Source organism: Triturus cristatus, chromosome 10, assembly GCF_964204655.1.
Source record: "Triturus cristatus chromosome 10, aTriCri1.1, whole genome shotgun sequence".
Classification (NCBI taxonomy): domain Eukaryota; kingdom Metazoa; phylum Chordata; class Amphibia; order Caudata; family Salamandridae; genus Triturus; species Triturus cristatus.
In genome coordinates, this window is record NC_140593.1 from 1,214,850,203 (window position 1) to 1,214,875,869 (window position 25,667).

Consider the following 25,667-nt stretch of genomic DNA (forward strand, 5'->3'; position numbering starts at 1 on the left):
AAAGAAGGTCTTGTAGCGCAATTATTCAAGGACTTTTGGGAGGAACTTGTTCAGATACAGCAGATCTAAAGAAAAAAATATACAATTCCTCACTCTCCAGATTTCTTCTTTAAGAGGAAGAATACTGAACAGAACCTCACACTTTCCTGAGAATTGAGGACAGTGTCCAGGTCAGGTTTTTTTGCAACATTGATAGAATCTATACTTGCAGTTGTAGAAGCTGCTGGTGATTTCCCCTTCTGGGGTTGCATATAGGTCTCTAAAGTACGCCCCATCAAATAAGGCACAGATCTCTGCTGTCAGAAGCTGTGTGCCCACTCTCCTAGGTAAGCAGAAATCCTTCCACCAATACAATTGAGGATGGGAAGGGGGAAAAAAAAACGCAGGAGACGCCATTTTCATGTCTAGAGACTTGGAATGTCCCTTCCCTTGCTTGTTGGACTGGGCCAAGATAGCCTTACAGAACATTTGTATTGGTGGTCAAGGCAATAAAGCTGTATGCAGTAGGGCTGCTTCAGCCGTTAAGGTTGGTAAGATGAATGTAAGGGTTGAGATACTCCTCAAAATGGCTGCGGCGACCCAGCTTGCAGATCTAGCCGAAACAATGCTTCCCAGCATAGGTGATGTCCAGGATGTGATTCTGTACTTCCAGCCAGAACAAAGTAAATTGGAGTCAGCCCTGGTGCCAAAAAGTAGCTCCAGAGTGATGAAAGCCCACATTACCAAACCCATCAGCAGGTGGAGTGCTTCAGATGTCTACTTTACATATGATCACTTTAGCCTCCTCGCTTTGCATCAGCAATAGCTCCAGATAAGGAGCCATGGCATTCCACGCTCATTGGTTATACCATCCAAAGATGGATACAAAATGTGGCAGCAAGGGAAAGGAAAATGCTACTTACCAGTATGCATCTGTTCTTGGCATGTAGGGCTGTAGAGTCACACACTAGTGCATAGATCGCCATCTGTTGGTGGGCCCGGATGATTACACTTTGTTGTTGTCCTGGAAGTGTCTTTGTATGGTAGAGGACTCCTCCTCTGGAGCATAGTGCGCATGGGCATCGACTCCATCTTCAGATTGTTTTTCGCCATTACGGGAAATGGAGTTGTATGAGAACAGAAAGATGCCCATGAATAATGTATCTAATTAAGATTTTACTGGAAAAGATAGAGGCAGCCGGGGAGGTGGGTCGGCGTGTGAGACGCGATGTCATCTAAGGGGATGTTCCCTAAAAATGCCATAGATGCCCCTAGTTTGCGGGTGGAATGAGCCCTAGGGGGAATGGATAGTGTGTTTTGCTTTTTGATAGCACATTTGAATGCATTTAACTATCCACCTTGCAATCCCAGTTTTTGAAATGGGGTTACCTTTGTGCAGTGGAGAAAAGGAGACAAAAAGCGGTTTTGTTGTACGGAATGGCTTTGTCCTATCAATTTAATATAGGAGGGCTAGTTTAACATCTAACGTATGGAGAGCTCTCTCAGCTACTGTTTGAGGTTGGGAGAAGAATACTGGCAACTCAGACTGATTGAGATGGAATGGTGAAATGACTTTTGGGATTTGTCCTTAGAACCACCTTGTTGTGATGTAGATGCAAGAATGGTTCTTGAATTGTTAGAGCCTGGATCTCACTCACCCTTCTGAGTGATGGAATAGCAATTAGAAAGGCAACCTTCCATGAAAGGAATTGTAATTTACACTTGTGCAAATGCTCAAATGGAGGGCCCATGAGCCTGGTGAGAACAATGTTGAGGTTCCATACAGGGGAGGGTGGTACCCTGGGAGGAATTATTTTAAGGCCTTTCATGAAGGCTTTAATGGCAGGAACTTTGAACAATGATAGATGCTGTCTGTTTTGGAGGTAGGCCACTATGGCAGCAAGATGCAACCTGATTGAGGAGTATGCTAAAGTGCATTTATGCAAATGTAGCAGGTAGCATATGATGTTCTGGATGGAAACATCTAGTCGGTTGATGTTATTGGTGCAATATAGAACAAATCTTTTCCATTTAGCTGTGCAGCAAGCTCTAGTGGTGGGATGTCTAGCTTCTTTGATAACATTCATGCAATCAGGTGGGAGGTTGAGATATCCAAATTCTAAGACCTCAGGAGCCAAATTGCTAGGTTGAGCTGCATGGGGTCCGGATGCATGATCTCTCCATGGTTCTGTGTTAACAGATGTGGTGAGAGTTGCAGTTTCATGTGGTACCACTGAACGTTCCAGTAGTGTGGTGTACCACGGTTGCCTTGCCCCAGTTGGTGCATTTAGGATCAGTGTGAGGGAGTGTTGCTGCAGCTTGCGCACCACTAATGGAATGAGAGGGAGAGGCGGAAAAGCATATGCAAGTTTGCCCGACCAACTCATCCATATCGCATTGCATTTGGACAATGGGTGTAGATACCTGGCGGCGAAGCTTGGGCATTTGGAGTTTAGGTGTGTGGCGAACAGATCTATTTGTGGCTGTCCCCATACTTGAAAGAAAGGTTGAAGAACTTTCGGATTAAGTTCCCACTCGTGAATCTGTTGGCTCCGACGACTCAGATCTGCAATCTGATTTTGAACTCCTGGTAGATGTTCTGCTAGTAGGTAGAGGTTTCGTGGAATGGCCCACCTCCATATGCTCTGCGCCAGCCGGGAGAGCTGTAAGGAGAGGGTTCCTCCTTGTTTTTGGATGTAATACATGGCTGTCATGGTCTGTGCTGACTAAGACAGACTTGCCAGATAGGTAATTTTGAAAGGATTTTAATGCTAGAAAAATGGCTAGAAACTCCAGGTGGTTTATGAGGAGTAGCTTTTGTTGCGGTGTCCATCTGCCTTGAACTGTGTGCTCTAACAGATGAGCTCCCCAGCCGATTAGGGATGTGTGTGGTTAGCACCACCTGTGGAACTGGCTCGAGGAATGGCAATCCTTTAGAAAGGTTTTTGGTGTTCCACCACTGTAGAGAGCGATGTGTTTGGCCGTCCACCACCAGAAGATCTGTTAGTTGACCTGGAGCCTGGTTCCATTGGCTTGCTAAGCACTGTTGTAGGGGACACATCTGGAGTCTTGCATTTTTGTGGTACCGCACGCAAGAGGCCATCATTCCAATTAGTTACATGAACACTCGAGCTGTGAGTGTTGCAGTTGAAATGTTTGTATAAGAGCTTGCATGGCCTGTATTCTTATTGGGTTAGGAGATGCCAGTCCTTTGGAGGCGTCTATTGTGGCACCTAGATACTGTTGAGACCGGGATGGTTGGAGGTGCAACTTTGTTTTAGTGAATCAGAGTTTTTGTAAGAGGTGAATGGTCTTGTGTGTGCTGGACACATTGCTGGTATGACTTGGCTTTTATTAACCAGTCGTCCAGATATGGAAAGACGGATGACTTCCCTTCTCAAGTGTGCTGCTACTACCGCGAGACATTTTGTGAAGACTCTGGGTGCTGTAGCGACCCCGATTGGGGGAGGACTTTGAATGCTGACCGTCCACCACAAACCAAAGGTACTTCCTGGGAGCTTGGTGAATTTGAAAGTAGGCGTCCTTGAGTTCTAGGGTAGCAAGGAAGTCGCCTTGTTTTAGCAGAGGAAAGATCTGCTGTAATGCGACCATATGGAAGTGGTCTGACTGTATGTAAAGGTTCAGGGGTCTGAGGTCCAGTATAGGTCTGAGGGAACCGTCTTTTTTGGAAATGGGGAAATACAGCGAGTAAACCCATGTGTTTTGCTGGTGTAGTGGAACTGGTTCTATTGCTAGTTTGTGTAGTAGAGCAACAACCTCCTGTTTTAGGCGTGTGAGATGCTCTTGTGACATGGGGCGCTGTTTGGGTGGTATTGTTGGAGGAGTTGAAGTGAGCTCCAGGCAATAACCTGAGTGAATTATTTGTCTCACCCACCGGTCTGTTGTGATGGAGTTCCAGGCAGGTAGGAACGGTTGTAATCACGACCCCCCCCCCCCCCGACAGGATTGGAATGGTCTTTGGGGAAGGGAGGGAAGTCACTGCTTGGGGCGAAGGCAGTACGGGTGTTACCTCTGCCTCTGGTATTGTTGCCTCTGTATCCTCCTCTGTAAAAACCTATTGGGCAAGGATTGGGTGGGAGTTTTGTAGGAAGAGGATGCAGTGTTGGTAGGAAATAGTTGAAGCGCCCTTATATGAGGAGCGACGAAAGGACGCTGTGGGAGCTTGATTTTGTAAAGCCCCGATGGATTTTGCGGTGTCAGTGTCCTTTTTAGTTTTTCAAGAGAGGCATCAACTGAGGGGTCAACCAGATGCTGTTGGTCAAAGGGTTGATTAAGAAAACTTGTTTGTACTTCTGGTTTGAAACCAGAAATATGCAGCCAGGCATGCCTGCATAAAAGTATGCCAGTATTTATTGCTCGAGGCTGTGTCAGCAGCATCTAGAGCGCAATTGATGGAAGTATTAGTAATAACCTTCCCTTCTTGTATTATATCAGTAGCCCTGGTCTTGTATTTGTCTGGTAGATGTTGTATAAGGGTTTCAAGCTCATCGTAACGAGCCCTATCGTATCTTGCCAACAGAGCCTGGGTGTTGGCAATTTTCCAGACATTGGCTGCTTGAGATGTCATGCGTTTCCCTGACGCATCTAATAGTTTGGATTCTTTATCAGGGGATGGAGCGTCCCCTGTTTGAGAATTTGCTCTTTTCCGTGTGTTGGAAGCCACTAAAGAGTAATGGTAGATGGCCATCGATATAGGCTGGGTCAGATGAAGCCGCTTTGTATTTTTTCCTCCAGCCTGGGGTTAATTACCCTAGCTCCGACGGGCTCTTTGAATAAGTCTGGTGCGTGTTTTGTAAACCCCTTTGAGCATTGGTAAGATGGTTGTGGTCTTATGAGAGGGTAATAGTGTGTCCATAAGAAAGTAGTCATCCACTGGGTCAGTATGGAGATTGACCCCATGAAAGGCTGCTACTCTGAATGAGTTGTGTAAACCCTATGGGTGTCATCAGGAGGAGATGGCCTAGAGGAGTATACATCATCTTGGGGTAGATCAGGGGCATCTGGTGCATTTTAGTCTTCCCAAGGATCCCCCAATGGGCCGGGAATATCGTCTGGGTCCTCTAAGGGTTGCTCATCTTCTATTCCCTCAAAAATATAGTCATCAGGGTTATGTGGGCTGAGTGGCGAGTGTGTGGCAGTTCTGGTGAAGGTACCCTTATGGGAGAAGTTTGACCATGTTTTTCGAGTGGAACTGAAGGTGTAGGAGGAGGTTCCAGTTCTCTTTTGTAAGGTTCAGTGATTATATATGTCCAGTCTTTGGATGGATATGAAGAGTCTTGTTTTGGGTCTGGGTGTAAAAGCTCTATGGAAGAATCCTTCTTCGGGGAAGATTTGTCCTGTTTAGAATCAAGCTGTTTGCTTGGTTTACCGATGTCTTGTACAGTCTTAGGAGTGGAGTGAGGTTTGGTTCTGAAGACTTGTGGTCGGAAGCTTTTTTCGGCTCCAATTTTTTCTTCGGATCGGAGAATTTTTTGGGATCCGGAGTGGTCTGTTCCGACAGTTTTAGGTGCCGAAGTGTGCTTAGATGTCAAACTTGGCTTCGGTTGACAGCTTTCGGTGACGGAGTTGGCTTTGGTAGATTGTCTTAGGTGCCGAAGTTTGTTTCGGTGTCGGACTGGACTTTTGTTCGACAATTTTGGGTACCGAAGTTTTCTTCGGTGCAGAAGTCTATCGGTTTCACTTTTGGTTTGAGAACCTTTTGTTTATCAGGGTTGAGTGCAGGCTGACTCGAGCCAGAGTCACTTAGAGGCTTTTTGGAAGTCTTCGTTGCTGGGTCCGAAGGCAGGGCATCGGACGTTTGTGATCGGTGTGCACCTGAGCCCGAAGGTGGAGGTGGAACCGAATCCTCACGAGGTGTTGGGGTAGGGATAGGGTCGTCGTCTGTACTTGCGACTGGTTGACCAGATGGAAGGGGATCGTCATCTTCTGCCTGCTAGTCTGCTCCGGAAGCTGAAGCACATGATTTTTTAAAGTTTAATTTTTGGACAGTAAATGACTTTTGCATGTGAATTAGACTTCTTCCTGCTGTTTTTCTCCAGACTCTGGTTGGGCTGGAGTCTCCTGGACGAGGGTGTCTGGTGCCGATTAAGATTGTGCCATGACTCTCCAAGCTAGACGGTCCCTTATTGTCTTTTTGGACCGGAACGAAGCACAGGCATGGCAATCTCTGCTCTTGTGCTCTGGGGACAAGCACAGATTGCACACCTCATGAAGATTAGTGTGGGGGAATTTGTGTCCACACTGAGGGCACTTTTTGAATGGTGTTCTTTCCATGAGCCGAAGGCTCAATGGCGCAGTTGGGCCAGATGGCCCTCGACGAGCACCGGAATCGAAAAGTGCAGGTTGTTCGAGACGTGTAGAAGGAAGTCTCAATCAAAAACAATACCGATGGTAGGGATCAGGAAATGCGCGTCGAAAAGATCGGTAACGAAACCGAGAGGGAGCGACTAACATCAGAGCCCGATGGCGGAAAAAAAACAATCTGAAGATGGAGTTGATGCCTGTGCGCAAGATGCTCCAGAGGAGGAGTCATCTACCATACAAAGACTCTTCCAGGACAACAAAGTAATCATCCGGGCCCACCACCAGATGGCGATCTATGCACTAGTGTGTGATCTGTAGCCCATATGCTTTGAACACAATTTTCCCAAAAGCCTCTGTATTGCTAAGTTCATTATCAGGGGTGCTGCGCAAGAAGCAAATTATCCGCAAGAGCATTTAAACTGCCAGTGTCACTATGGAGTTTGCCTGTGGCCCCATCGGGCAAAACGGTTGTCTTGTGCCCTGTGTTTGTTCAAACTAGGCACACAGCTGGAACTGTAGCTCGGTTCATTAACTTTTTCCCCTCTGCCCAGAGCTGGTCAGAAATAGATATGGCTCTAGATGTCTTCAGAAGAGGGTTTCTAAAATCAGAGAAAGCAGCTCTGTACGACTATCTGAGGTAGAACGTATTGCTAAAACATGCCTTCAGTAAGAATGTACCCATGAGGATCTACATCTTTCAGTGGTTCTGCCACATAATCATCCCATTCTTGAATATTCAGTAAGATTGTCTGTCAAAGAGCTCACATTCCAGGATATTGGCATCCTAATACTTATCATGGGACAGGGCTGATATCTGGTGGGGAAGGGGACAGCTCACATGATTGGGAGTTGGGACAGATGCATTTGTTGAGCCTATAGGCTGAGGGGACTTAAGGTTGAGGTACCACCAGAAATCTTGCACAATATTTCCAACAATAGACTGAAGATCATGTGGCAAGCCCACTGCCACCTTTTTTTTTTTATTTCTTTTACACTTCGTTTTTCCCCCATTTATCAGCAATAGAGGCTTGTATAGTCACTGTCAACCATAATCTCATAAGGTGAAAATTACATTAAATACAGAAATTGTCCGCACAGTACATCTAGAATCAGTAAAATGCCAAGTTCTATACATCATTCAGATCAGTCCCTACTTCCTCACCTGTTTCTCCACCCAAATTACAACATATTTGCCCCATTTTGTCCTTATTCATCTCAAACATACGCATCCAGATACTTGTAGAATACATTTCCCCAACATGTGTCTCAAGTGGTATGCAACAACATAATCGATGATTAGGAACAATTACCCCACGCCTTCCAGGACTAATCGCTGCTCCAGTTGGGAGCTTGAGTTCTGCAGTCTCCTTTCCACATATGTTCGATATGGGCCCCATGCGTCTTTAGGGCGAGACATGCTGGGCATAATACTGGCATAAATTGCTATTTACATTACAGTATGCCAGGCAGCAAAGCCAGCCCTTTAGTGTAGGTGCAGCCCTACTGCCCCAGTGTATAGCCACCTCTTGGCCAGTAGCAGACCCAGGGACGCGAATCTTCTGACCTTTAGGGAAATTAACTGTACCCAAGCAGCACTACTTCTGGTGTGGGGATAAGGGTCAGATTAGTCATGCCTCCTAGCGCACTGTGGATTAGCTCCCAGCAGTTCTTCAGCTTAGGACATGTCCATGTTAGATGCGCGAAATCTGCATGTGGGGGGTATTGACAGATCTATTCTGTGCGCTTGTGCAGGAGTAAAGCAAGTTCGGCGTAGGAATTTAAAATGGAGAAGTTTGTGCCTGCTATCAAGAGACTTCCTCCGTGACGGCACAGCACCTCTCCCACAGCTCGTCAGTAATGGAGCGGTCCAAGTCGTTTTCCCAGGCAGTACGAATTGTGTCATTTACGGGTATCATACTGGCGGCTGCTTTATAAAGTTTAGAGATGAGCACCAGACTCGCTCTCTACAAGTAACGTTAGTGGTGCGAAAGTGTCCGGTTCAACGGGATAGGAAGGCAGTGCGGCACGCAAAGCAGAACGGACTCTTCCTAATACGAAGTTGTCCATGAAGGAAATATCTTGGAAGCAGGTGTCTTCCGACACTGCAAAGATGTGCCCCTCCGGGTATAGATCTCCCAGTTTGGGAAATGTCAAATCTGGCCAAAGTGCATTGTACTAGTTTCTCTCCGGTTATGGGCAGCCACGGAGGGTTGGGGAGGGGCAGGGCAGAGGAATTTAATACAGCGGCTCCAGTGAGCCGTCGCAATTTGTCCCATGCCTAGCTTGTGGTGGAAACCGTGTCGGTCAGGCCTCTGGGGATACCTTTCACTGCCACCTGTGTCTTAGTGGAGTCATATCTAGGCATATGGCAATCCCCCAAAAGGTTTATTTGTCAAAATGTTACGTTATTGAAACTCCGCATTTAAATGCATCATAATGTGCTTAATAAAAATCCTATTAATTGTGTTTGCTGTAGTATGAAGGATGGACTTGAAGTGAACACTGTTCATAAGGGTCATAATTATGTTTTGACGCTGGATGTGGAGGTTAGGTGAGACCGAGATGGCCCTCCTCCACAGAGTCCATTTCTTCATACTGAATATCAGTCTTTAAAAGCTTGGCTGGAGGCCTCGGGGACACCTTGCTGGACGCACGGATATCAGCACAAGAGTAGATTGAATGCACAAGGTGAATCGGAGCGCAGCTAAAGCTGGGACCATTTTCTTCTATGACAACTGCCAGGGAATGAGGTCAGAGGTACGTATAATCATTGACACTGCGCGTTCGATGGCACAGTTGTCAAAAAAAAAACAAAAAAAAAAAAAATCTCATAAGGGGTCCTTTAAGGTCTTCTTCGGTTATCAAGTGCTTGAGGTCTTAGTTAACTATTTTGATGATGGAAACTTTGACAAGGGCTTATCTGTTGCCAACGAAGATTTTGATTGTCTCTTGGTTGGCGATGGAAAGGTCATAGAAAGACTTTGACAGTAAGGTCGGCAGACCGGCATCTGAGGTAGACTGAACTCTGACCACTTTGCTGTTTGGCCCCTAGACTCCATATGCACCTTGAAGTGGGTCTGGGGGCTGTTGGCGTTTGTCACAGATCTCAGACTATTACTTATCTGATGCAGTCTCCTTGAGTCATTACAATACTTTATTATTCCGGTCTTCCAGAGTTTGAGAAGGTGTCAAACCTATTCTTCCAGCTTGTGACCCAGATGAAGGCAGTATTTGCATTTGGCTTGGAGAGGGGTCCTCAGAATGCAGGAGTTTGCCAATAGCCCCAGAAAAGCTTTGCATCTTGGTAGGGAGATTGTCAACTCCCAGAGTCAAAAATGTCCCCAGAGACCACAGATCCTGAAGGGAAAGCTACCCAAGAGCCAGAGGTAGCCCAGGAAGTTTAATATAATAACTCCAGTCACCAGAATACTAGAATGAGAAAACAGCAGCACACAGAATCCTTGAACATGCGTTGTGCATGTAAAACAAAGTTAAGCATCATGAGATATGAAGTGTGACCTCGAGATATTCAAGGAAAGGAAGATGGAGTTTGGAGCACATCAATGTCGCGGTCAAACTGCTGGGTCATTTTAAGTGAGGTGAAATGGCTATTAAAGATTCTTGTGTTTCTATTGCAGATTGGTGTTGGGCACTGCTATTGAACACTTGCACCTAGAGGACTTGGACTGACCGATGCACGTGAATCCATGAACGATGCAACACTGGAGAAACTTTGACAAAGACCCAAAACACATTAACCAATTATTAATGATAACATTCAAGTGTCAGGTGTTGATGTCAAGTGAAGATTCATCACACTTTAATTTCTTCCAAGAACACTACTTTTCTCAGGTGGCACCCCTACTTAGAACAGTTTTCACAAGCCTTGACAACTCAGAGAAAATCCAGATCCATAACTGGCCATCAGAGCTCTAATCCCTACAAAACTCCCTAAGCACTGGAGTTCTGAGATCAGCACTGCTGTTATAACTTCAAACCTCAAAGAATGCAACTCCAGGAGTGATGCACATGCAGCATATTGCAAAGGACTGACACTTGCAGCAAAGCACCTATGGCCTCACGTCTGAAACATGACAGCGCCCTTCCAATAACAGAACACAGAAAAACAAGCAGGCCAAGCCCTTACCATTGAGCTAGAAAGCAAGCAAAGTACAACATTAATGCCTCTAGTCAGACCCTTGCAATACTGCTTCAGGACTGCTGTCTTGATTCGGACACTCACCATCTTCATAGGGTGTGTATTCCACTTTATAGGTGCCATCCCCGTTGTCATGCACAAAGGCGTCGGTCAGATTCCCGGATGGGTTAGAGACCCGGGTCTTTATGTGCGGTCCCCCAGCCTTCGACAGAGCTCGGGCGTCCACGCTGAAATCTGTAGTGGCTTCTCTGAAGACTCCTGCAGGATAAGCAGAGCACATTAGAAACCGGTACAGCCAAAGTCATGGATGCCGAAGCTGAGGAAGGCAGCAAACCGGTTTCATCAGTATCACACCACAGACCTGATGGCCATAGTCCAGAAGGGGAGAACTCTCAACACTGCTCGATGAGGTGACATTTTTAAAGCAACAATTTAGCAGCAAAGCCTAAACCAACTGTTGCCACCCCTTTCTAAAACTGGAATACCAACATTTGGAGAACGTAGGGCAGAAAATAGCTACACAACCCGCACAACATGCTGTAGGTCTCAAACATTCACTATGAGTTAAACGAGACCGCTGGTTATACAGATGTTCAAAGTCTGACCGAAGAAAGCCCAGGTCAGTAACTCAAGCAAGGCATTGCTTTTTTGCTGTACACAAATTCAATTTGAGATGTTCTGAACAAACGTCATAACTACTTGTGTACATTGATCAACGTTACATTGTGCTTTAAATTGAAATGTGAACATAGTGTCAGTGAACGAAAAAGTGATCAAACCTATGAAATATCTACCTCTGGGACCACTGGAAGCAAAAAACAGATGTATTTTGTGAAGCAAGTTTTCAATAATAAAATAACGCACAAGTTACTACTTGTGTAACGATACGGAGACTACTTAAGCGCCACCCATGCACGCGGACGTCGGTTCTTTTTCTGCGCCAGCAAGCACAGATCCGGATAGAGCACGTACCTTAGTCACTTTTTGACTCTTTTGAGACTGGTCTCCCCCTTTTTTCTCCTGGTGCACGTAGGGATGCCTGGATTTAATTCCTGTGGAGCCTGCCGTTGCAATATATTGGTGGCAGACCCCCATGATGTTTGCCTATACTGGCTGGAGACCGACCAAGACTCACGGGCCTGCTGGGATTGTCGGGCCATGGCCCCAAAGGCCTTGAGGGAGTGGCGCTGGAAACTGCTGGAGGTCCGGCACTCGTCCCAACGCCGCTCCAGGTCCAGGGACTGTTCCTGGGACTGCTCGCAGGGCCGCAGCCGTTGCACCTCGGGCTCCAAGTCTTCGCCCTCGGATTCCGGTAAGACGACAAAAAGAAGTCAAAGCGTGTTCGCTCTCAGACGTCCCCCAGTCGGTCCTCTGATGCGGACGAGGGGGGACAGGGGTTTTGCCTCTGTGGCGCCTTTGGAGCCTCGGAGTCCTGTGGCCTACCTGCCTTACCTGGGTCTGTCTGCGACTACCGAACAGGTGCAAGAGTTTCTTGCCACCATGGACCGCCTTTAGGCTTCGGGCTCCCGCCGGCCCGCCTTCGGGCCCCGCGTCCAGATCCTGTTGGCCCGTCGGCAGATCCAGCGTCAGCGCCACAGGATCCTACGCCGTTGGGCCCCACGAGGTCCGGCGCTGCCGGCTCCGGCCCCAGCGCCGCCCTCGGCTCCACCTCCGGCACCGCAGTGGGTGCTGTTCGTTCCGCTCTTGCCCCGGTTCCAGGACCATTTCGTTCCTGCCTGGGATCAATACTGCCGTTTCCGATGCAGTTTGTCCCTTCTGCGGCTCTACCATGCCTGGTTCCTCCTGCAACAGAGGTGAAGGATGACTGAGAGGCGTCCGAGGACCCTCTTGCCCATCAGCGTGACTCCGAGCAGGACTGGGTGGACGATCTGGGGGACACTGGTGACCTAGATGACTGACACGGGGGATTGCCTCTCCCCCGCCTACAATGGAGGAGGGCGCTTCCTACACAATGGTGCTCCGTCGGGCTGCTGAGGTCCTCAACCTCGATCTTCCTACGGTGGCCCTCAAAACTAACCTCCTCAAGAGGTGCTCCAGATGGGAGTCTACTTCATCGGAGCCACTGCTTCCCTTCAATGACGCCCTCACCGACGTCCTGTTGGGCACTTGGTCGCGACCGGCCATGAGGGACCCTGTGGATAGGAATGTCACCAGGCGTCGCCGCCCGGTGCCTGGTGACCCCGTGTTTGACCACTCATCCCACGCCTGAAAGTCTGGTCATCCAAGCCTTGACGTCACAGAGTGCCTTTCCCACGGCTCCACTGGATAAGGACTAAGCTGGAACAATACTAAGCGGTTGTTCTCTTCGGCCAGCTTGGGGCCGCGGTCGTTCATGCCTCAATGGGACTTGAATCTCGTTTTGACCCATCTGATGTGCGCTCCTTTCGAGCCCCTTCATACCTGTCCTTTGCGTCTTCTTACTCTTAAGACTGCTTTCCTGGTCGCGATCACCTCTGCCAGAAGAGTGAGTGAGCTCCAGGCTTTTTCTTCCAAACCTCCTTTCCTTTCTGTTCATCCGGACAAGGTGGTGTTAAGGACCCGTTTTTTTTGCCAAAGGTGGTCACGCCCTTCCACATTGGGCAGACTATCACTTTGCCTACCTTCTTTATGCCTCCGCATCCTTCAAGGGAGGAAGAGAGGCTCCTCCGTCTGGACCCAAAATGTGCGCTCGCTTTCTAACGCGTACACAGCAGTTCCGGGTGGATGGCCAGCTCTTTGTTGGCTACGTGGGCGCCAAAAAAGGTTGGGCTGTGCACAAACGAACCATCTCTCGGTGGGTCGTTCTATGCATCAAAGCATGTTACTCCTTGGTGAAGAAGGAGCCTCCTGTGGGGCTGCGTGCCCATTCTACCAGGGCAACTGCAGCCACTACTGCCTTGGGATGTGGCGTCCCCTTGCAGGACTTTTGTCAAGCAGCTACGTGGGCCTCACTGCACACGTTTACCAAGCATTACTGCCTTGACAGTCAGGTCCGGAGAGACTGCTTCTTTGGCCGTTCGGTTCTCCGTGACTTTCTGGTGTAATCTATTCACAGACCAACCACCGGGGTTGGTATTGCTGGGGTGTCTTTCAGATGCACAAGTTACTACTTGTGTAAGACATTAGTTAGTGATAGATTACTTACCGCCCCACCCATCCTCCCCATTCTGTGAACTGATTCTAGGGTTAAGGTCATCCCCCCCCCCCCCCCCACCCCTTTCAGGGCCCTAGTTTGATGGAAACAGCGGTCAGTTTCTTGCATGGCTCTGCATTCCTGGCGCGGAAAGTAGTTTACAGAACTGATGTCAGCGCACATGGGAGGCACCTAAGCAGTCTCCGTGACGACGTCTCTGCGCTTACGACGCCAGGGACTGACGCAGAGCTGCACGACGCCACCTACTGACTCGCAGGGGTACTGCTACAAAAAACTTTCCGAATCCAGTCTGATGCCTGGGGATATTCTAAGATAAGGAATCTATCACTAACTAATGTCTCTCACAGATGCACATATTAGTATAAAGACACCAAGCATGTTTCTACTATTGATGTTGGAGGAGGAGGCAGCATAGAAACACCAATTATGAGGCAAAGTGGGGGAGACTGGGTGAAGCAGAAAGTGGATAATTGTGTTCGTAGTACCCGGAATAATGGGCTCAGGAAGTGAAGTGGCAAAAGTAGAGGGTTAGCCTTCCATAAGGGGAAGCCTGTAGGTGGCTGCTTCCACACCGGGAGAAGGGCGTGAATGTGGAATAAATTAATGCAGCGGAGCATCAAATTAAGGGTTGATGGGTGGAAATGAGGCATAAAGCAATCTCAGAAGGGAATCTGCACAGAAAGAGGACAAGACACTGAAAAGGTGCGAAGGGTAAGAAGGATCAAAGTAAAGGCTCAAGCGGGTACCCCTGCTATATTGATAGAGTACAAATATGCCCTCAAACTCACTTGGTCTATACAATTGGCAAGGTAATAACAGGAGGACACCATACCACGCTCACTCACATACTCACTTGTTACTCAAGAGCATCAGAGTTTCTAACAAATCCAAAGATTGAATATACAAGGAAACCCAACACCGAAATCAAAGCGGATTTTAGGGAGAACGTTTAGGTGAGTTGGTAAAGTTTCTCTGATCATTTACTGTGACTCAGAGCACAGCTCCTTGCTTTCACCAACCAAGGCAAAAGTTGTAACGTTTAGGAAAGACATTTTCCAGGAAAGATGCTTAATTATACTGGCTAGGAGATGCACATGCTCAAATAAAGAGCATCAGTTTTGACAATATAATGTTCATCTTGCAAGAGAGACCACACCTCCTAATCGGAGGAAAACTATAACATGTACTAAATCTTTGGGTTAGCAAAAATCCCCATGAAGGCCCTGTTGCATACAGCAAACTGCCAACTGCGCCTTTTGAAAAAACACTGCCAACTAAATTCAGTAGCCTGGGGCACTACAGGCAATTCACCACACTTGCAGGGAAGCACCCATCGCTATAGTGTGAGAGATGAGATTTATTGTTCTATCCACCACGGGTTGCAAAACTGGCACGAAAAGCGCCCATTTGTTTTAGTTCAGAGTGTGGACTTCACTGGTCCTCAGTGCATTTCTGCAGCTTTCATGCAGGACGTCAAGCACTTAGTGCTATGAATATGCAAGAGGCTAACCTGCCCGGCGAGACATTGGACAAGACTTTTAGCTAACAGCTTGTGAATGGTAAACATGCAGGACACCTTTGCTTGGTTGATGTCCACCAGTATCTCAAGTGCACATAGGCGGAAAGGTAGATTTGACATTGAACATTAAAGCCAGACTGCATGAAAATTGTGAAGAACTCGAACAGTTGGTTTAGTGACCAAGCCTGGTGCAAGGAAATGGTCAGATATTAAAACAATCATTTTCATGAGGGACCCTGCCCTCATCACAAATTGTATCCGAGAACAATTTCAGGTTCAATGTTCAGGTTTTGATTTGCAAGTGCTCTTGTTTTCACACTCGTCGCACTGGGATGAATCTAGAGAAAGTGTCACTGGTTCTTACAAGTCCTGGGCACTCGAATTGCTCCATGGGCAGCATGTGGACTTCCTCTCATGGGCAGTCTATCTGAATGAAGCGAATAGAACCTTAGAGCCCATCCTCACAAATCATTCTAATTTATCTGGTTCTTCTTTTGCCACTCTTACAAGTAATTAGAGACACTCACCACTAACTGAACAGGTAGCAGTAAGGGTGAAGAGGCAGAAGGAAGAGTTACATAACTGATCCTAGTGCTGCCATGAGTATTCTCTGAATCTATAAACATTTCCAAGAACATGTGAGAGACACTTTTTTTCAAACTAGAAAATGCATTGGTCTGGTAAAACTGCTTTAAAAAGGCCATCTAAAGCTACCTTTTTCTCCTTAACAGTGATTATGAACTTCCTAGAAGGGTTTAAGGTGGTCTTCCCTCTTGTTGGGAACCTGTTCCCCTCCACAAGAGCTTAACATTGTTGTCTCCAAATTAATGGATCTTCCATGTGAGCCCATGCACAAGGCAGACTTGCAGGTTTCCTGTCAAGTAGCTTTTCTCCAGCTAAAACATCTAGAGGAGTGCGTGAGCTGTTGAGCCCTGTGCTCAGGGGAACCATATCTGGTTTCCACTGCAAACTATCCTTAAGAAATCAGGTCTTGGCTAAAAATTGATAGATTTTCATGACAGTTCGGCAATTTCACTCCTAAACTTTCTTTCCAGAACACTCCTTTCTGGAACAAGGAAAATGCTACTTAGCAGTATGCATCTGTTCTTGGCATGTAGAGCTGCAGATACTCACACTTGCATTAGATCGCCATCTGGTGTTGGGCTCGGATGCTTGCACGTTGTAGTCTTGGAAGAAGTCTTTGTAGTCACGAGATAGGCGACTCCTCCCTTGGACGATAGTGCGCATGGGCATTGACTCCATCCTTAGATTGTTTTCACCATAAAGGGAAATGGAGTTGGAAAGAAAGATGTCCATGTGTGTATATCTAAGTAAGATAGAACTGGAACAGATACAGGTCCCGGGGAGGTGGGTGGGCGTGTGAGGATCTGCAGCTCTACATTCCAAGAACAGATGCATACTGGTAAGTAGCATTTTCCGTTCGAGGCATATGAGCTGCAGATCACACACTTGCATAGACGATACAGCAGCATCTCCCCTAGTGGTAGTCACCTGTACCGGTTGCAGTAGTTTGAAAGAGTTAACAGCGCGGCCCACAGAAGCTTGCTGCTTGGCTTGCACGTCAACACAAAGTGTTTAGTGAAGGTGTGTGTTGTAGACCATGTTGCTGCTTTACAAATGTCTTCTAGGGGAATGTTCCCCAAGAATGCCATAGAGGCCCCTAGTTTGCGTGTGGAATGCTCCCTAGGGGGAATTGTCAATGTGCGTTTCGCTTTCTGGTGGCATATTTGGATACATTTGATGATCCACCTTGCAATCCCAGCCTTGGAGATGGGATTACCCTTATGCGGTGGGGAGAAAGCTACGAACAGTTTTGTTTTGCGAAACGATTTGGTTCCGTCAATAAAGCAGGGCTCTTTTTACATCTACGTTGTGTAGAGCTCTCTCCGCTACGGAGTCCAGGTTTGGAAAAAACTCTGGTAACTGATTGGTTAAGATGAAATGGAGAGATTACTTCAAGAAGGAATTTTGGGTTTGTTCTGAGAACCACCTTGTTACGATGTAATTGTAATAATGGTTCTTGTATGGTTAAAGCCTGGATCTCACTTACTCGAAGAGGCGATGTCAATAAGGAAAGCTACTTTCCATGTGAGGAACTGCAGTTCGCATTTATGTAAAGGTTCAAATGGGGGTCCCATGAGCCTGGTAAGAACAATATTTAGATTGCACACTGGAGAGGGTGGTAACCTAGGAGGAATGATTCTTTTCAGGCCCACCATGAAGGCCTTAATTGCAGGGACTCTAAGTGACAAGTGTTGTCTGTTTTGCAGATAAGCAGCAAGTGCTGCTAGATGTAAACGTATGGACGAATATGCTAGATTACATCTTTCCAAGTGCAGCAGGTAGCAAATGATATTCTGGATGGAGGCATCCACAGTTGATCAATATGGTTGTTGGTGCAGTAAATGGCAAACCTTTTGCATTTTGCAGCATAGCAAGCTCTAGTAGTAGGGCCTCTGGCTTCTTTAATGATGTTCATACAGTCAGGTGGTAGCTTAAGGTAACCAAACCCTATGACTTCAGGAGCCAGATTGCCAGAGCCAGCGGACCTGGATCTGGATGGCTGATCTCTCCATGGTTCTGCGTTAGCAGGGATGGGGACAGGCGTAGTTTTTGGTGCGGAACTAGTGTGAGTTCCAACAGGATTGTGAACCACGGTTGACGTGCCCATGTGGGAGCTACTAAGAGTAGTTTGAGAGGCTGTTGTCGGAGCTTGCGTACCACTAGTAGAATCAGTGGGAGTGGCGGAAAGTGTACGCAAATCTGCCTGACCAGTTCATCCATATCGCATTGCCCTTAGACAATGGGTGTAGAAACCTGGCGGCAAAGGTTGGGCATTTCGAGTTTGTGTGTGGCGAACAGATTCTAGGGTTAAGAATCCTGGCACGTACGGGATCTCTGAACACTTCAGGGGCATACGCAATGACTCCCTTGATCATTGGCAATATTTGCACTGTCTTGAGACTGTTCGAATGTATCCAAAAGGAAGTCCTCCTCTGCTGTGTTTGAGTGCATTGTGACGCCGTGATAAATTCCAGCCCTATTAAGCAGTTGACAAAAACCAATAGGATAGTCTGGGAGAGATTGTTTTGAGGGGTATGGCTGGGGGCTTGGGAGGTCTGGTAGATCTGTTGGAACAGGGTACTCCCAATCATCTTGTGGTGGGTCGTCTGCATCTGTGAACAGGTCATTTGGGTAACAGGCAGAGGTGGTGTAACAGATTTAGGGAGAGTAGGTGGGTTAGAAGGAAGTCCAGGAGAAGGAGGCATAGGTGATGTAGCAGAGTCCTTTTTCACAGGCACTGGAGTGGCAGGTGCTGTGTCTAACTTCCTCCTCTTACATGGCATAGCTGTGACATGTCCTGTGTTAGGATTCATATAAATCTTTCTGCCTAGGATCGACAGGATCCGGGTGAAAAAAAGTTACTCTTCCTCGGGAACCGCCTTCGGTGTCTATGTTTTCGGGTCAGAGCGTGGCTGGTGTTGATTTTTACGGTCTTTGGCCTTAGGAGGCGTGGTAGAGTCCTTAGGCTTGTCTTTTGGTTCCGAAGGTCTTGGTTTTGGAGCCAAAGTGGGATCTTTAGGCTTGGAAGCGTTCGAAACCGGCTTCTCCACGGACCTCGATTTTTTCAGGGCCAATTTGTCTTTGGAGGTGGAAGGCGTCTGAACTGATTTCGGAGCCAAGTGTTCCTTTGGATCAGTGCTGAAGGCACCGGCGGGACTATTATGTGAGGTTTGCTCGGTCCCGAGCTACCGGAAGGCTGGTCTTTTCTTCGGAGCCGGGCCCGGAGGCGGGGCTTCTGAAGTGTGTTTTCAGTCGTGACTGGGGCCAACAGGCGAAGTCTTGACCAGTGCCTTCACTTTTGGTGGTGGGGTTGGGGCAGTAGTACTCAATCGTTGGCCAGGAGTGATTGGGTCGCCTCCGACACGATTGAGAGCTTAGGAATCTTCTGGGACACCCGTGCCTTCATTGAAGATGTCCTCTGGTTCCGGAGCTGATCTCTGGGCCATGATGGGATGTCGAGCCTTTCGATCTCGAATAGTCTTCTTCGATCGAAAGGATGCGCAGGCTGGACAACTGGACTAGTGTTCACGTGAGGCACAGGTTGCAGACCTTGTGATGGTCACTGTGCGGGAATTTTGCTCCACACTGGGGGCATTTCTTGAATAGCGTCCTTTCCATGAGCCGTAGGCCTTACGGCGTGGACAGTCCCAGCGGCCTGCATAGACTATCGGAATTGAGCCGATGAAAGGCGCGTCGAAGATGAAGATGTTCGAAGTCAATCTGAAGAGTTTGTGGAAGTTTTGTGCACCGAAAGTTTGAAATGGAGATTTCGAACCGGAGCGCAAAAATTGCATCCGAACCCAATGAGGGAAAAAACAATCTAAGGATGGAGCCCATGCCCATGCGCACTATCGTCCAAGGGAGGAGTCACCTATCTCGTGACTACAAAGACTTCTTCCAAGACAACGTGCAAGTATCCGAGCCCAACATCAGATGGCAATTTAATGCAAAAGTGTGTGATCTGCAGCTCATGTGCCTCGAACATATAGTTACAAATGAGAAATTAAGAAGGCTCTAAAATATTACTTCAACAGAACCACATAATAGAAAAACAATTCACCAGGATAGATTCCACCTCAGATTGCTTACCCCAAACAGGTGAGATTCAAGTGAGTGGGACAAAGCAGGAGAAACAATACGTACTGTGCATTGTAACTATTAGCTGAGTTTCGGTACGGTCCTCGTGGTTACTGGACGTGGTATCTGAAAAGGCAGCAGACTTTGGAATGCCATCACTTTGATGGAGTTCAACATAACTTCCAGAAAGGATTGGTCTGTGTGTACAGGTGAGGGCGGAAGAGGTGAAAGTTCAAGGTGCAACCTTTTCACATTAACCATGAACCCTAGGATGTGTAATAACCACTGCTGCGTGCGTGTGCTAGGCATTGTCGGCTGCTGCTCTTATCAGCCAATCAGACAGATATGGAAATATAAGAACGGCCTTGCAGCACAGATGTTTTGCTACTAGTGCTAGGCATTCTGTAAACCTCCTTCAGGCTGCTGTGACCCCAAAGGATAGAACCTTGAATTGGCAGTGCTGTGCTCTTACCACAATGGCCAGGTAGTTGTGAGGCACCAGATGTTTGGGGATATGCAAGTAGGAGTCTGGAGGTAGAGGGTCTAGCTGGGATCTCTTGCACAGAACAGAGGAATGAAGTACAGTAGGGTTGCAGTCTTGGAGTGCTCCAACAGGTATACGGATTCAGTGGCTTGAGGTAGGGCATAGGCTGCAGGGTACAGTCTCTTTAGGGAATGAAAATGTACACAATACACATTCCTTGGCCACATTGTAGGGTGCGCACTGTCTTGATGACACTTGCTTGGAATAGCATACACCTTCCATTTGGAACAGCATCGACTGTTGCAAGAGGATCTTGTGCTGCGGCAATGGTATGTTTGGTAGCAAGGTGTGCACTTTAAGCATCATCCCTGCTGAACGTTCAACAGGAACCATTATCTGAAGTGTCTCTCACAGAGAAAGGAATAACCAGATTCTCCCCGACCGGTGTTGTGTGAATGAAGGAGATTAAAGGTTATCACTGTATGGCAGTGCCATTGACAAGACTCCTCTACCTTTTCTAGCACTGCCTCTGATGCCTCCTATCAGGAACAACTTTTGGGTTTGCCTCTCCTGCTACGAATGTGGTTGCTGGTAGTGTGGCCACTGTGGTGGTGCTGCTTAATTTACAATTCCTGGCCTCTGCCATTGCCAAAACCCACACTTGGATAGTTGTACATGAGTGCACCCATGGCTTTTGCATTGTCCATCTTTAAGGTTTCTCCAGAGTCAATTTGAGGGCCGGAGAGAAGGTCCCCATCAAAAGGGGCATGGGTGCACCGCTGGCCAGAACCCAGACAGCCTAAGCCATTTGTGCCTTGGCAGTATAACACTTGTGTACCAGATCTCCTCCCCTTCCTATAGGCCTCTGGGAAGCGTTTGATAAGCTGTTCCATTCCTCCCAAAGGTACCCATAGTACCTGGAGAGGTTACAACTCTATTGCCACCTGAACTACAACAGGTTTTTGGACATTGTCAGTTTTCCTGCTCTCCTCATCGGTGGAGGTGCATCCTCTGGTTCCTATGTGAAAGCTACTGTACAAGCAGTGTGCATCATAGAAAATGGAGGCGCATGACCATGAATGCAGAGTGGGTCTTCAAGGACAGCCTTTTCTCCACTCTGGTAGTCAACTCTGGTTTTAACTGGTCCTTTAGCATTTTCTGCTGCACATCTGGTTATGCTTTTCAGTATGGGCAGAAACTGCACTAAACTAGACCAGAACAAGAACTAAAGGATAATCAACTTGTAATCCTAGTACTCTCTGTACCCAGAAGCAGCCAGCCACTTCCCAGTCTTTTCCAAATGAGTTGACGAAGTCTAAAGGATTATCCTTTCAGTGCATTTCCTACAAAACAGCCACACTGACTGCCTACATGATGGGAAGGAAGGGTGGCAGCCTTCGAACCCCATAAAGATGCATTCTAAAAGTGGCACAGTGGGCTTTGCCTATTAGAGTCTACATTTCCTCTCTACATAGGGTTTCAAAATAATTTCAGTGGTGTTTTCAGCCAAATACACCAATTTTAAGTTAACCCACTGTATTTTTTTTAATTTAAAGTAAAAAGTGCATAGAAAATGTTACCTTCTACAGGCATGTTTTTTGTACTTTTAAGTAGGTACAGGTATTTTTCTACTTGCAAATAAGCATAGGCCTTTGTACTTTTAAATAATTTGAAACAAAAGGTGTTTCAGATTCCGCACATAAAAATCTTGGATGGTTTATGGATAGAGAAACCCATGAATAAGTCAATGTTTCAGGAGGACAACTGTGAAAAAGCAACATAACGACTCCCCACCTAAGAGTGAGATATCCCACCTCAGAGGTTCTGAAAACAAAAGCTCCCTTAATAGCATCTCTTGAAGTCCAGGCTATTGCCGCAATGTGCCTCCATGACCATTAGTCTGAAAGAGTGAGAACACATACTCTTCAACTAAAGAACTGAGGAAGAGCGCTTTTGGTTTTGATATCAAATATTGAAGTTGTTTTGAGACTTTAATAGCTTACATACATCTCAATGTTTCACCTGATCAGCTGAATAACCTTGTCAGTGCTCCTTTAACATGGAGCCCTACTGCAGAGGATCAAAAGGTGGCCTGACCTAGGCTTTGGTTGACTGCTAGCCGAAGACATGGGTGAACCCCTGGAATAATCTCTACCTCACGCAATTGCTTGTCGTTCAATATCCTCATTGATGTTAACGGGCAAGAGGAACAAAAAAGTGGTTTGAAAAAGTGCACACTGTAAATGACAGAGTACCCCAAAAGATGCTGAATGGTATCAAAATCCGAGACAATCAGACTGCAAGTTATCTTAATATAAACTTTGGCGCAAGAAAAAGCACAGTCCAGGAGCCCAACTTTATAAAGCGACAAAATGAACAGTCACTAGTAAGGGAGTACCTTTTGTGAATGCAGAATTTGCCTGGCGTGTTTGAAGTTTCACAAACATTTTTTAAAATAGGTTCTGGCAAAGCCAACAGGCATTGCGTTAGAGGACTGCTTTGGCTTTGCTAAAGTTGACCGACTCGATAATCACGCTATATTGTGTGGTAGGCGCAAGAAAAGCGAATGGCCCCAATGGATGAAGCTGTATTTAGGTCCCTGTAAGTCAGGATAGCTGTAGCGATATCGATATAGACATCTACTTGTGTCTTAGCTGTCAGATCTAATAAAAATGCATTTAGATAGACCTTTGAACAAAAAAAAAACCAAAAAAAAAAAACTCATGTGCGCCTGAACTAAGCTGGCGCTAACTTTGTTCATAAACATTAGTGAAATTGTAGTTAGCATTTCCATTTGATTTAGGAGAATCCACACACTTGCCCGAACTAGCAACAGACTAACAGATTGGTTTTTGAATCAAGTAAACTGGATATCCAATTTGTCAGACTTCGTGATCTCCAAATCGGCCCCTAGTAAATAATTTATAGTAATTTGGCTTTTCCTGGCATGCATATGTCCTAGATCTCCATTACCTCCAATCTCACACTCGACCAGCTTACCTTTTCCTTCGACACCAGGCCCATACACCTTCACTCCACTGGTGTTGACAGCTGGCTCCACCTGCAGCTTGCTGGGGAAGTTTGGCACCATCTGGCCACCGTACTTTATGGTGATGGTGTAGACACCAGGGTAGAGCGGAATGTAAGTGATCGTGTAAGTGCCATCACCGTTGTCTTGGATATGCACCTCTGCCTGCATGCCAGTGTCTGAGATTATTTCAATGGTAAGTTCAGCACTGCCAGCATTTGAACAGTCAACACTGAACTTGCCAGCCTCCTGCACCATAGCATGCTCCAATCCAGGGCCAGAACACTTCACTTTGGTGGGGTCAAAGGTTGGCTCAATCTTCGCCTTGTAGGGAGAGCCAGGAATGTGCGACTCAGCAAAAAGAATGTTGATGTTGTAGTCACCGGGCTCTGTTGGAAGATAGGACACAGAGCAGGTTCCATCGCCATTGTCAAGGCACTCAATCTTTGCCTCACAGGGGCCTTCCACAGTCAAACCCAAGCCACCAAGGCCAGCTCCTTTCGTGTCGATGGTGAAAGGGGAAGGTGCGCCAACGTTGCCACCTTTCAATCCAGGACCATAAGCCTTCACCTGGAGGGGAATACACAACAACTAAATCAGGCTGCGCACAAACTGAAAACCAAACGGAGCACCCATTCATCAAAGCAGTAGGCACCTGACTGGAAGAGAAAAAAAAAAGCCAGCTAGACTGAATACTTTCAGTCCATCCGCACCTCACTACTGTAGTACCCACCACATACAGCAATATATAGCCAGTCACCATTTTCATAAACAAAGATCTTTGGCGAGTAAACCAAGACTGCAGCATGATTCGAAGTAAAGTATTTATTCCTCAAATATTTCAAAAGCAGGAATTCTACCAGCGAGAATGTAACAGTTTCATAAAATCAAACAAGCATCAGCCAGGCCACCATTACCAAAGAAACTAGACTATTAAAGTCAAATATTCTTACATCATAGGTCAGAGGAAACCCCCAACATCTACCTCTGTGGCATGTGGGAAAGGGAGGCGCTCCAGACAAGTTACATGCATTTTCAATGAGAACATTGATCCAAGTCTCACCTTTGATGGATCAGTAGGTGGGACACCTTCCACTGGGAAGGGGCTTCCAGGGACTGGCACTCCATCATAGGTCACTTCCACCTCATATGGCCCTTCCTCCCGAGGGATAAACTTGACTGTGCTGTTGTCTGGGCTCAGGCCTGGCTCCACCTTGCAAGGTACAGACTTATTCGACGGACCAGTGATCTTCGAAGCCACTTTGCCTTGCCCTCCAGCGCCCTTCGATTTAACAGTAAACTCCTGGTCTTTACCAACTTCAACCTCTGCAGATAAGAGAGTGCACCGTAAAATTTCAGAGTCACAGTACAAGCAGTGATAGTTACTACTTCCACTACTGAGTAAACTTAGCCGCTGTGCATAGCTAAGAGCAGCATAGGTTATTTACACACATTCAACTAAACCATTTTTATTCCAATTCCTCAAAAGAGCATCATGGGATCAATCTGTGTAAATGACACTGCTTGGGCTTTCTGGAGAACCACGTTTTTTTTATTGCATTGTGGATGTGATCGGAGATAAAGCAAAACTTACTGTCTCCAAGACCAGAGATCTTGATCTTGCTGAGGTCCAGCGTTGGGGCAATTGCAACTGGAAAGGGGCTCTTGGGGATGTGGTCTCCACCATATGTCACATTCACACCTAGGTTACCCTGAAAAAAGGAAAATACAAGAATCCAATTATTGCTACATGAAATCTACACAAGCAATAACAAGTTTAAGGGTCAAAGTAGCAATCAACCACTATTGTCAGTGTGAGGTCTACAAGAGCATGTAAATTATCTAGATATTTTAGGGGATTGTCCAGGATCACTTAATGTTTGATTTTAAAGAAATGATTTAAAAAAAAAAAACCTCAATTGAAAAATTGCTCACGCCAACAACAGAGGTGAAGCCAGCCCAGGAAAGGTTCCCAATAGTGAAACTTTGTCATGGTTATTATGCGGAGCACGAAAGCTTGTTCATCCACAAGGCAAGAGTCGAAATTCGCTTCTACTTTTACCCCACACAATTTATACATTCACTCTGAAGGGTGTCCTTAAAGGGGTAAAAGTTTGAGGAAAAGTTGTGTTGCTATTTTATATCAGACCTTGCCACATGCCACAGCCTCTCCAGAATTTGGTTAAATGAAAAGTGCAGCTTCAGATTAGTCCATCAGATCCACTGCCACTACTGTACTTCAAGGCCGTAGACAGCCCCGCACTACGTCCACCACCTGCTCCCACAGACCCCTAGTTTGGACATCGAGGCGAGTGTGGATTCTTACATCAACTACGTCTGAGAAAGGGAGTTTACCTA

At 46.7% G+C, this 25,667-nt stretch overlaps 1 protein-coding gene across 4 annotated transcripts in view; it reads right to left on the reverse strand.

The window, feature by feature from the left end:
* FLNA (filamin A) overlaps nt 1–25,667 on the reverse strand; it is a 353,926-nt gene that overhangs the window by 75,285 nt on the left and 252,974 nt on the right. For all 4 annotated transcript variants that reach the window (XM_085629725.1, XM_085629727.1, XM_085629724.1 and 1 more), the window contains exons 20-23: nt 24,904–25,021; nt 24,373–24,635; nt 23,282–23,879; nt 10,547–10,720 (exon numbers count right to left, since the gene is read on the reverse strand). In XM_085629725.1, coding sequence (XP_085485851.1) covers nt 10,547–10,720; nt 23,282–23,879; nt 24,373–24,635; nt 24,904–25,021 — 1,153 coding nt within the window. The remainder of the gene's footprint in view (nt 1–10,546; nt 10,721–23,281; nt 23,880–24,372; nt 24,636–24,903; nt 25,022–25,667) is intronic.